The sequence below is a fragment of the Cygnus olor genome, chromosome 9, assembly GCF_009769625.2.
Source record: "Cygnus olor isolate bCygOlo1 chromosome 9, bCygOlo1.pri.v2, whole genome shotgun sequence".
In the NCBI taxonomy this organism is placed as follows: domain Eukaryota; kingdom Metazoa; phylum Chordata; class Aves; order Anseriformes; family Anatidae; genus Cygnus; species Cygnus olor.
In genome coordinates, this window is record NC_049177.1 from 20075193 (window position 1) to 20088717 (window position 13525).

Below are 13525 nucleotides of genomic sequence, written 5' to 3' on the forward strand. Positions count from 1 at the left end.
ATGAGATCTTCACTTGGTGTACGCTGACAGCCTCAAAGGAGTGATCTTGGTTTACAACACTTGAGATACAGCCCAGAGCCTCTTCAGCTGAGATGAGAAGACTATAAGCAGAAAGAGATTAAAGTTTGTTAGAAATAATGTCAATGGACTGCTCAAGGTTACTCTACTGCAAGAAATCTTTGCTTTAATGCCTTTATATACTTGCATAAACATGGACTTTAAGACTTTTTAAACTCAGACATTTAGATCTTGCTTATTTTACCAAGTCCTCAGACTGCCCACACCCATTCTTGTCTGATCCAGTTGTTACTGAGTGTCTCAAAATTGATTCCACTCCCAGAACCACTCAGAGTCCTTTTTGTATTCCCTGCTGAATACAATTCCCTAGCTCCCAAGAGCCTGCGTTTCTCTTTCAAAGACAGGATTTGCTACTGTTTCTAGTGTTAGTCTAGGAAGTCTTACCGATCTCATACCTTGCCCTTCTCAAACTAAACCAATTGGTGTAAGGCTGATCTGCTCTTCCTGGTCTAACGCAAATTCTGAACAGATTCAGAGCTGGTTAAACGTCACCAGAGTTCTTTGGGCAAGCGTCGCATCTCCACTGTGTGTTTGCTGCTGCAATGAAATCTTCTTACCAGGACCTGCCTTTCCCAGAGCCCACTTTTGTCACTCTTAGGACTTTCAACCCACCGGTGGCCCCATCAGGCAGTTATGGATCCACTGGCCAGAATTTGTTTCTTCTCCCACCCTGCTCATAAGCATAGTACAAAAACACTTCATTGACAGTGTCAAATTATTCTTCAGTTCAGTTGCATGGTTACAATATCTACACTTCATATAAAATCCAAATGTCTTCATAATTACATGTAGACTCCATTCATACATGGATCTCTATGCGACTATTTGATAAGGAATACAGGAGCAAAAGATGCTATAGCAATCTGAAAAGAAAACAGTGATTTTTTTTTATATTCCCATTCTCTCAGACAAATCTGTTCTATACCAAGCCTGACTACTTGAAACTGTTACAATATGTCAAATGTGTATATATATATATATATATACACGTATATAAACTTTATTGTTCAGAAAAAAATCTGTGAAAGAAAATAATGGTCCAATCTCATGGACAGAGCCACAGAAGATTTTCATACCTAGGCAAAGAGCGTTTGGCTTCAATGATGTTCTTCAGTGATATGGAGTTGCACATATCTGTCAGCAGGAATTCAAAATCAGATACTTGCATAAATTGTTGATATACAGCTGGCTTTTATTTTCATGGCACACGTTTACATGGCTTAACGAAAACATATTCTGAATGAATATGTTTCACAAATTATTCCTTAACATTCCATGAGATATTCTAGTCAAGAGCTGCAGTTTGTATGGAGCTAACGTACCAAACTAGATTAATGTTCTAGCCGTTATTAAAAACATTATGAAGGTATCACTTTTATTTTTTACTTTTAATCTGGTGAACATGAAAGCAGCTTCAGGAAAAAAAAAGGCAAACAAACAAAAAAACCTACACAAAATGGAAATAAAATTTGGAAATACACATTTGTTTACAATGAAAATATTTCATTACACCTCTCAAGTGCTTCATAAGTAGAGAAAAACCTTCAAGTTATTTATATATAATAAACAAAACATGGAATTCATATTTTCATGAGATAACTACTTAATCATAAACTGAGTGGTCTCTTTCTTCAGATAGAATTCAGGCTGTTCAATAGATTTTTTTTTTTTTTTTTGTAGGAGTCTCATATTGTATACTTGGAGATTGATCCTAAGTATGTACCCCCTGGAAGTCTTGACTTCCAAAAAACATACAAAGGCACCTACCTGAAAGGCCAATTATCTGAATGTCTGGGCTATCTATCTACCAGCATCTAAAAAGAGGATGATTCAAATTTTACCTGTAAGTAAATTATTGGATCCCAGTTTCTGAGGTTCTGTCTAGCTATATTTTTCTTGCTTTTCTCCTTCTTCCCAATTTTTATTATACTTTAATGTCCTGGGATCTACGTTACTGAATCAGCAGCTTGAGAGGCATATGTTAGAGCTTACTGGCAGAACCAACTAAAAAAAAGAAAGCTAAAACAACAAAAAAAGCAAATGAATATAATTTCAAATCATTCAGTGCAATGTACATCATACACATCTTCATATTCCAGTTTGATTTCTAGCAAAAATATAACAATGGAAAAACAATGTCTAATTCACAACCACTTTCACAAATTGGCTATTATTGAATTCCAGTCCACGGTGCCTTCTGTCAAACAATGTCATAGACCACAAAAATCATATTCGTAGCACAGATAAGTAAAGTGTATTTCTTAATCAAAGTACGTAGAATCTCCTTACATTAATAGTCAATGTTACCTTTTCATTACAGTATGTTATAAAAGTACAGTTCATACAACGTAAACTGATTTTGCAAATATGCTGTTGTATTCAGACTCAACATTCTATAATGCATTATAAAAATCAACCGTTCATTGCACATTTCCACACAACATGATATTTATTGGTTTCCAGGAATCACTGCATCAAGTTTATATTACTGCATGGTTGAAAAAACTAGTTGCTTAATATTCAGAATTGACTAGCTATCAGTTGTGGTACCTTGATTTTACTACACAAAAACTTTGATGTAGACGGAATGAAGGAGTCATCATGCAGGCGCCTCACATTCTGTGTCAAAGCTTCACAAAGATAACACAACTTGACAGCTGCTCCCTTGCATACAAAAGGCAGAAATACTTGCATATTCCATCTGATTAGTTAAAATCTGTAAGGTGTTACGTGACATAAAAATAATAGTTCATACTGAGACTAACATGATCACTGATAACAGCATTTGAGCTTTAATCCTCAAAGGTACAGCAATGCTGACACACAACACATTACCATGCAGCTAGGTATGAACACAATGCTAAAATCTGGCCTTAGGCAGAAGAACATAATTTTCCAGACCTGTACTAAAACCCCAAGAGTATCTGTTCCAAATATCTTCACTCATGCTTTTTTTGGCAAATGGTTAAAACACTTGACTGTGAAGTGTTCCCTGAATTCATTATACTTTCTCTGGATATGGAATTATATTCATTTTCCATTTGTCTCAGAATACCAAATCATAATATGTGTGATAAGAGTATGTTGCATACTGACTTGCATAAACTGCAAATGGAAAACAAAGAGAATTTGTATTTATCTTATCTGCTCTAAGTATGAAATATTAAGCATCTCCTTATTTCTCCTCTAGTGGATTCATAGACTACAAGACGTTTCAGCTGTTGAGAACAGAAAATGAGACTACATGAAAAAAACAACAGTGTTCTAGTATACTTCTTCAGAACCTTCAGTACAGACTGAAAACACCCAAAGTCTGGGAAGTACTTGCAAAATATCATATTTAACTTTTTAAGGACATGGTTTCTGTAGCAAACTAATGCCTCAGTCAGACTTATCTGTCCCACCTGGGTGTCATTCAGACCAGTATCAGGCCTGCACTACCTAACAGCTGACTGGAGCTAAAAGGGACACTAATTAAAAACTGTGGAAGCACACTGACAGCTCAGACTACACCCTAACATTCCACCTGTAGAAAGATTTTGTTGCAGGTGCTAAGAGAACTCAATGTCACATTGCCGTATTACCAGTTTGCTGCAACTAGAACAGTTTCAAATGCGGGAAAATTAGTAGGTCTTTGCAATACTATCATAAAAACATATTTGTTCTCTTTAGTGCCTGAAAGCATCGCATTGCATACCTACACCACTGCATGGCAACGGCAAGCACCCAAGCATATTATATCATATATATTAACAGCTCAGTATATGACCTCCTTTCAAGGACCATGCTTTGAAATACAACTTCTAATTCTACCAAAAAATCCAAGAATGATCAGACAGGAAGACCTCACATTGTCTTAGCACATGGTAAGCTTTCCATAAACATTAAAGATATCAGGAATTTAAAAGGAGTAAAGAGCAAGACTTCATTTTCAAAGGCTGGTTAGAAAACAAATCAGAGAAAAGTAATTTAAACGGAACCATAATCTTTTTTAACCCAATGGATTAGGCAGACAAGTAAGTATAGACTGCATTTATGTAGCAAATGTTGTTCTTCACCTACATTCTGATTGCATTTCTTAAATTAAGCCCTTGTATCAGTTCCAATTTGTGAAGCTCATAAGAGAATGTGTACATTAATCCATACCAACATTTATAACAACTCTTCAGTTAATACTGAATTATAATACATCACTTGTACATGCACATACTGCCTGTGTACACTTAGCATTGACAAAGAGATTCCTGCCCATTTTTTGAAAAAATGTACTCTTGATTGTAATAATATATATTAGGAGATTAAAGAGAATAGGCTAAACATAAATAAACAATATTCTGATATAAAATCTTTTGGGAAATTCCACAAACAGTAGCCAAATTCTGCTGACCTTACTCATGTAGTATAGCACCCTGATAAGCAGTCATGGTAAAATCAATCCTGCTGAAAGAAACCGACCAAGTCAGTATGATTGAGGGGGAACAATCTTTCAGTAAACCTAAGTCTGCATGTGTACATATTCTCCAGTTATGTTGAGTGTGTAAGAGCAATACTACATACAACCAGGGGCAATGGGATTAAAATTAGGGAAAAATAATGTTAGGTTTGATTGCACCATAGTTTTAGAAAACGTACAGTCCGATTCAGATACTCTTAAATCATATGCCACCTGTCTACTTCCTAAATGAGTCTTCATTATTCTTAGGCACTTCCTTGGTTCAAGTGTTCACATTCAAGTACATTTTTGTGCATATGGCTTGAGTCCTTGCCATCCTTAATCACTTAAAACACTGCGATAGGGTAGCCAAGTTTTGCTTCTGCTCTAACCATTTTTTCTTTTACATATATTTATACATATACCTTTTGTATGTAGCCATTATGTAGCCAGTTTTTTACTGTAAATATAACCTTTAATAGACAGTAACTAATTGTTTATTCTGTATTTCTGAGACCTTTGCTTGCTATATTGGATTCTCTATCCCAAGTTTTGTAGACTCAGCTCCAACAGAATCATAGAATCATTAAGGTTGGAAAAGACCTTCAAGATCATCTGGTCCAACCATCACCCTACTTCCAATGTCACCCTGTAAACCATGTCCCTAGAAGACACCTTGCTATGTTTTGAACATTTGCAGTGCTGTATAAGACTAACTGTTCTCAAAATTCAGGTCCCAGACATCTTACAATGAGATTTGTTTCCTATCACTCACCTTTCTCAGACTTAATAAAATGCAAGAGAGTGCTAAAGGGAATGAACATCTTCCACCCTAGGCTATGGATAGCATCTACAATGTGTCAAAGGTACCCATTTCTGGGTAACACAGATAACAGTTCACCACAGAAAGCTTTTGAGGAACATCTTAACTGTTCTCTTGAAAATGCATATGCATATAACTATGCTTATAGTATTTATTAGTTTTAAAGCCAGAAATACAATTACCATAGCATATAGCTGCCCATAAGCTGATTTTTCCTTCCTGCATTTTCTAACTCATCTTGCGTTCTCAGTGTGTCTTGTAATGTATCCCAAAAACCTGTGATTGGGAACCAGGCACTGTAACAAACTCATAAGATAAAGGCATTAGCCTCTACAACTTAAAAATAAACCTCTTAGTGAGAAGTACAAATTTCCATATACAAACTTTCCAACATATTAACTGTGGATTTCTGGAGACTTTGGCCAAGAGTTTTCACGGAATGAAATGACGGTTATCCTTTGAATGTATGTAATTAAACCTATTAATAATTTAACAACTAAAAATATAGGGAGCGATTTGGAGAAACTATATCTATGGAAGAAGATTTTATTTTTTATTTTTTATTTATTTTTTTAACTATGAGTGTGACCAAGCACTGGAAGCCACTCTCCAGAGATGCTGTGGAATCTCCATCCTTGAAGATATTTAAAAGTCATCTGGACATATCCCCTTCCGGGAATACAGCTCCAGGTGATCCTGCTTGAGCAAGGACTAGATTGGCCTCCAGAAGTACCTTCTGTGATACCTGAGAAATTTTGCCTTTCCCTTCCTACTGCTTCAGGAACTTAGGTCAGCTGTGGTGCCTTCTTTCACACATCTACACTGAAATGCTTTTTAAAAGGTAAGTGAAGCAGTGCAAAATGAATGCTAATTTTTTCATGTAGTTATTATTTACATCAGTGTTTGTGCAGATGTATCATCTCACTGCAGGTAAATTAATATTTCTGCAGCGTTTTGAAGATATAAGGCATTTGCATATTTGTGTGTTTGCATATTTGCACATATACTGTATATCAAAAGAGCCTTGTTTTTCTTGGATGATAAAAACAATTCACTGCCTTTTTTAAGGTTAGTACTCAAAATCCAGCTCCCATGTACTTATTATTCATCTGAGTTGATTATACTTTAGCTTCTTTATGTACTCTCTAAAATACGCACTAATAAAATCTTATTAGCTTTTTATTATCAACCATCTCAACACACAAATATTGCAAGCTGCAAGGATTTTCTGGTCACTGAGAGTATGACTCTAGATTACTTAGTAATCAATGCATTTGTTATACTGTCTCTGGCAGTTGATGCTTCTGTAAAGGTAACAGATTTTTACTATCATTCAGGCAATCTGCAAACATACTGCAGCCTTTAAGGGTGTTCTATTCATTTCAAAACAATACAGGAATGAATTCAGTCTGGGTAAGCTACTATGATTTACTAATACCTTCCCTTAGCTGATGTTCCACAGCTAGAAAATTCTGTTAGAAATACTCCAGGTATTTAGGATCTTAACTTGATATAAATTCTTTGAAGTCAATGGGTAGATTTAAAAATCAATGGAAGGATATGGCTCAAAAGTGCCTTTTCCAAAGCTGTAATGGTGCAAATATTATCACTGAGCACCCGCTTATATACACATAGGATTTGAACATTTGAAATAAAAACCTAGAGATCTATAAGTGTGAGATGGCATTGAAATCAATGCATTTTTGTCCCTAAAGAGCTCATTTGATTCATCTCTACAACAATAATATATGATTGTCTCTAGAATTTACAGGTAGCAATACAGTAGCAATACCTTTTGTGGTGGAGTACTTTGAAGTCTGCTGTTTCTAAAGGTGTTATAGGAGGACATTATTGAGAAAACAAGATAAATATTTTAGTGAGGAATTACATGGTTGAGAAATCATACATGAGAGATACTCTTCCCAACTGATTTCCCTGATTTTGCATGAGTATACTTTGGGCTACATTAGGGGAAGGTTTGCTGGACAGGAAATAGTTATTAAATTCAACTGGCAGAATTAAAGGAAGTGTTCATCTCTGGTTTTGGTCTCTTAATGGCACCTGAGCCTATATCATTGAAAACCATAGACATTGACTCCACTGTGAGTCAGCACTCTAAAGAAAATGCTACTAAACTTACTGTTAGAAGTCATCGCTATTAGAAAAGACAATTCACATGTAGTGCGCATATTATGTTCCTAAATATTATCACAAAAGAAACATACAACTCAAATGTGACTATTCCAACCATTTAAGTATTACTATAATAAAATTATGGAAAAAAAGGGGATAGACAAGCATTGGATTATCATAAAAAATGTTACTCTTCAGAAGTCAAACCCTCTTTGCAGTAAACAGACTTGGTACCAGCATTAGCAAGAGAATAATCATACGCTCTTTCTTAACAGATGCCAGGTAAACTGAGGAGATAATCATGTCTAAGTTCATGCAGTCACAGTCACTGTTACTGAACATATTCTCACTTCGGTTGTGGCTGTACAATTGCATAGCCCCACCTCTGTCAGAACAGGGATGCTTTTGCCCAAGTTATGATAAAAACTTGCAAAGAAATGTAGCAACAGCATAGCTGTAAGTACCCTGTCCTAGGCCACTGCTAATAGAGGCCCATTTGCCAATGTCTTTGGGAAAACAGAAACACAGATCCAAAAACAACTCTCATTTCTTGCTATGTGAACATATACTTTGAAATTTTCCTGAAGGCATTTCTTTACATTCATACAGATACCTGAAATGTTTCTGCAATGTTTCCATGGCAAATTTGGTAACAACACATTTATTGTTTCCATCAAATAAATTATATTTTAATTCTAAGAATTTATATAAAATTATTTTTTAATCTCTAATCCCAGAATCATCTGGGATTGTAAAACTCTAAACCCAATTGGGTTTAACAATTTTAAGTGTTCATATTATTAAGATGCAATTCTCAAGTGTGTATATGATCCCCTTAGAGGTTTAGGACACTGAACCTCCTGATCCTTTCATTCAGAGATTACTTCAAGTCAATGCTGTAATGGTGTGATTACAGCCTCTGGACAGGGCTTCCACCAATGCAAACTAGCCCTGCAGTATGCTTCATCGATTTGTCTTCAGAGGTGAATTGCTGGTTCCGTGGTAGGGAACAAACTGGGCACTACAGTTGGAATGATCCACCCTGGAATAGTGAGTGGTGTGGCCAAGTGGTGGAATCTCAGAAATGTTTCCAGAACTCTGAGTTCTTATTTTCACTTACTGCTCCCTGGAAATTTAGGGAAACCTTGAAGTGGCTTCTTTCGGTAAGACATAAGATTACAAGGCCTGTAGACTAATTAGACTAGGCAGTTCCTTTTACTTAACACAAAAATTCAAAGTTTTTTGCACTTTTAACTACTGATGCAAACTTTTCAAATCACTTGTAATCATCACATAAACTCTCTCCAAGAATTAGAAGAGAAAATAATTTTGTTTCAGACAGAAATGTGATAATCAAAGTTTATCTGTATTCTCAGAATTGAGGTATTTATTGTTCCACAGGAATAAAGATGTTAGATTGCACTGATAAGGGTGTTTTGAATATTTCCAGATTAACTTCAGCACTGCATACCCCAGAAAATGCCACATCCTTCAACTGCTTATTCTGAAAGGAGTAAGGAAGATGAGTTTGCTGAGGAAGTTAAGGAACACAAGAGTATATTTAAGTCACATTTTTCTGACAGAGTAGGCATGGAAAGCTCACCTGGATATACATCTGGGGTGTCTCAGAACCAGGTCTTCAGTGTATTGCAGGATGTGCTTGGTACTTCGCAAGATTGAGCTCTTCGTCATAAAAATATATTTTACATATAAAAATACAGCAGATGTCCTTCCAAAAATCATTAAGTGTTAGTCCCTCCCATCGTTTTATACATTCAGAAACAGACATTTGAGATATACTGTGAACAGTGCAAAAGACTGTTTTATATTTATAAAAACACACATTGCAGTACATTTTAGCGCCAACTGAAAGAAAAGTTGAGAAAGGTTTCATCCTCAGAGAAATTCTGGTCCGAGTCGAACTTTTGTTTAGCGAGTTGTAAACAAACGTCTTAGAATGCAGAGAATTCTCTCATTTCTTTCCAGCTAAGGTAGTCTCAAACACATCAAGTCCTGCTTTGAAGTAAACCTGAGCTGAACTGATGCTGTTCAGCACCTCTGACAAGGCTGCTTGAATGGTCTCATTTGACTGACGTAGTTTGTAGTGCTCCAGTGCCTCTAGCAGTACTGAAAACTGGTTTGTCCTTTCATCTAGTCTGTAAAGAATATTTCTAAAAGAGAACAATGGAGAATGGTAAACTTTTTACTCAAAACAATCTTCAGAAATCATCAAGAATCCTTGCAAGTATCAGACACATTTTATAGATGATACATATTATGCACAGTAAAGCTGGCCCATGGCAGACTGAAAGACAACTGCATATTTGTTACGGCTTTGTAAACTGGATCTTTCCATTGATCTATGTGTAAATACATTGAAACATTCACAAAAGTCCATCAAACAAATTTCAAATTCCTTTTTGTTCTTTGAAAATTTCATCAAAATCATGAGCTTAGGCCCATCACACCCATTGTGAAGTTTTTTGTGTCTCAGCTGGACTCTGTGTATTCCTCTCTAAAAAAAAGTTTAGTTATTATTGTGGACTGTAGGCATGGATTTTTTCCCCCCCATCTGCTCCTGTTATTTATTTCACACTTCAGAGGTGAAATTCTAGCTGCATTGAAGTCAATGGTAAAACTCTCACTGCCTTCAGCAGCACCTTTATTTCATCAATAATCCTTTGTGGCATCAGAACAAGAGTAACCCATCTTTAATGTCACGTACTTGAGGAAGGAAATAAATGGAATGCACAGCTAAAGCCTTATGAAATAAAATCAGTGTTTTTCTATAATAATACCTGCAAGACGTTTTTAATGGCATATATCAAAATCCATGCAAAGGCAATGTCCGATTCCTTGGAAATGTTATCTGTATGAGGTGCTGAAGGCTCATTATTCAAAGCTAGCTATTGATTTCATTGAGACCTTTTGAAGCAGGCTGTAAATATTATCTAAAAGCAGGTGTGATCATTACCCTAATTAGAAGAGCATGTAAATATCATAAATCTCCACCCAGGGGCTCCTTTGATTGTAAACAGAAGTGAGTGAAACTTGAAGCAGGAACACTACAAGTGATCTTGTGCAACACCTTATCCTTAAACACAATGCAGGAGTTCAGGGCAGCGGGGAAGTTGTTTCATGGAATGAAACCAACAAGTAAGCAGAACAACTTAGACAATCCATTAGTAACATAACTGCTTGACAGGACCCGCCCAGTGGCAACTCCAATTAGTAATAAAACTGCCAAGTACCTACAAGACAGATGAGCACAAAAGTGTATCTTATTACTACAACAGTCATCTAATTGCTAGTCTATCAGGGGGAATGGTGATGAAGAAGCAGAATAAATAACACCACAGAACATCTACAATCTTCTGCCATGATTTTCAGTTTGAAAAGGTGTTTTGTGTTTTACAAAGATATGAAGTAATTCCTACCCTCATAACACAATTTTTCAGTCTTTAATTTTTTATCTTTCTGTATTGGATATATATCTAAGACTAGCAACAAAATATTAACACCATGCAATATGAATTGTAAGCTTTTTATCCCCTGATATTGATGCACCTATCCATTTCAAGTGTTCTGCAATGCAATACACAATCCTTCTAAACACAAGGGGGAAACTGTTTCCAACATTGCAGTAGAAGGATAGCTTACATAGTTTAAGTAGTGGGTCATCACTGACCTAGATCATTTAGCATGAAACAGGTTAGGAACACTTACAGGAACAGCACAGCATGGACAGAAGCCTCCATCAAGAGGGCGGTAACAAGTAGATGTGGCAAAAACTTCTTCAGCTTGCACTGGAGCAGCCAGAGGAGGACATCTGCTGGCTTCCTCATTTCTGAGCTGATACTACTTGTCCTTGAGAATATGATGCAGCTTACACTCAAAGGTGACTAAAGTTATATTATGGATTGTCCCTAAAGCTTCTTTGTGATATAGTAAATGAAAACTGTGTATGTTGAGAACCAGAAAAAAATCTTGGTTGGTTGGTTTTTAAGGATAGGCTGTGCTGTGGGAAATACTGTAGCTTTCAAAGCAGGGATTGATTTTGCTCCCTCTGAAATCAATTCAGGGACTCCTGCTGAGATCAGTACGAGGAGAATCAGGCTTCTGAAGAACTCTCCTCTACTGTACCCACAGTTCACAGAGAGACAGAAGCCTGTTCACAACCCCTCGAAGCCCTTGAACAGCAGGGGCAATACTAGAGATAATCACATTACTTTTCTACTCTCAGGAGGTATGCGACAGTCCTATCTGGTAGCTGGTGTCTGGGAGAGTTTGAGCAAGGGTTCTGCTCCAAATGCCTACAACACTGACAATATGATCTATATTAGGATTCCTCTGTTTCTTAATAAGAATGTAATAGGCCAATAATCCACCAGCTCAACAACACTGACTTAGACTGCTAGGAATCACTCTAAAGAGATGATCTGAAGATGGGAACATTTAGGGACTCCTGAGAAAATAAGCAAGGTGAATAGAAACTGATCTCTTCCTATCCCATCTTCGAAAGTGCTGTAAATAAGGCACATAGGGAAAAAAAAAAAAAAAAAGAAAAAAAAAAGAGGTCTACCTTGAGAGTAAAGGATGTTAGAAGAGTTTAATTCTACAGCTGTGATTCCAATGGCAGGTACTGTAAAAGACAAATATTCCCTGCTCACCCCACCTGACTACAGTACAAATCGGTGTCTAATGAGAAAAACTGAGCAGTTTGATGTATGAAAGAGATGAGCAGTCAGCTATCATAATTTAACAGAATGTCTTAACTTTTGCAATAGTAATACGATTTAGGCATAGCTGATTGCATTCTATGACAGGACCTATTTTTTATTTTTATGTATGCAAATACTTTAAAATAATAATAACATTATACAGTACCCGTTTTTTGCAGATTTTCTGCTAGGGATTCTCACTAGGATCTTTTATTTTCAAATTACCTATCTTTGCTTGGCAAACCATAACACCCTTTTTGTTGCATAAAATTTTTATGCATGTTCATGAGAATCAATTTATACAATTTTACTTATTTCAGTGCAAGCTTCATCAAATAAATAAATAAATTAAAAAGAAAAAAAAAAAGGCTAGTCCAGTTTATTACTTCCATGCCTTTACAAGTCAAAAAAAGTGTTTTCATTAAAAATTACATGTGGACCAAAAAATAAAAACCAGTCATTGCTTTGGCACAGGATATTGCCATGTGACCATGATGTGCATAATGATCCTAAGACTCTTTAATTTATACCGTGAAATTCAATGACTTAAACAATTCCTTAATACAAATTGGTTTGTAGTCTACACCTCTAAAACAATGATTCCAGCTTCTGGCCTAATTGCTTAAGTATCTATCTTCATCTTTAACTATTTTGATCCTACAAATATAATTCACGCAGTCAGCTTGACCCATACAAAATGAGAAAACAGAGATGTGTAGTACATTACTGATGACACTAATGAAATTACAACACAAATCACTCATCTTAATGGGCTTGTTTCAATGACACAACACAGTGACCTGGAAAGTATAACACTGAACTAGAAAACCTAACAAATAACTTCAGGCACTACTGCTGAAAGAGGTAAAATGTCTCCATACTAAAGAATGAGCCTCAATAAACTGAAGCAAAGAAACTTATGAAATAGATTCTAATAGGACCTCATTTATAACTTTTATGAGCCCTTTGCCTGCCTAGGAACATAAACATTAATTATTTATCAAAATAATGCCATTACAGTTAAATGCTGTTTTATATTATCAGAAATAAGGATGGAATGCTACCCTCACTAAACCAAAATGCATTTGAAAAATTCTTGAATGATCAAACTAAATAATACAGTGACTAACACAACTCAAAATATTTTAAAGATTACATTAGAACAACAGACCAGTACAGATAAAACTAGTTTACTACATTATTCTTGCCATGAAAAAGGATGTTTTAGCTTACAATAAAAGTTTACATGTAGGTGATGTACAACACATAAGCAGAATTATTCAGCTACTTACACATAGCCTCCTATCTAAGAGTTACAGTATGAAATTTTGGAAAGAA

The 13525-nt window shown here is 35.8% G+C and overlaps 1 protein-coding gene across 8 annotated transcripts in view; it reads right to left on the reverse strand.

Annotated features, from left to right (window-relative positions):
* Positions 1–1731: 1731 nt before the first annotated feature.
* NAALADL2 (N-acetylated alpha-linked acidic dipeptidase like 2) overlaps positions 1732–13525 on the reverse strand; it is a 437725-nt gene continuing 425931 nt past the window's right edge. For all 8 annotated transcript variants that reach the window (XM_040567010.1, XM_040567016.1, XM_040567011.1 and 5 more), the window contains one exon: positions 1732–9637. In XM_040567010.1, coding sequence (XP_040422944.1) covers positions 9439–9637 — 199 coding nt within the window. In that variant the 3' untranslated portion in view covers positions 1732–9438. The remainder of the gene's footprint in view (positions 9638–13525) is intronic.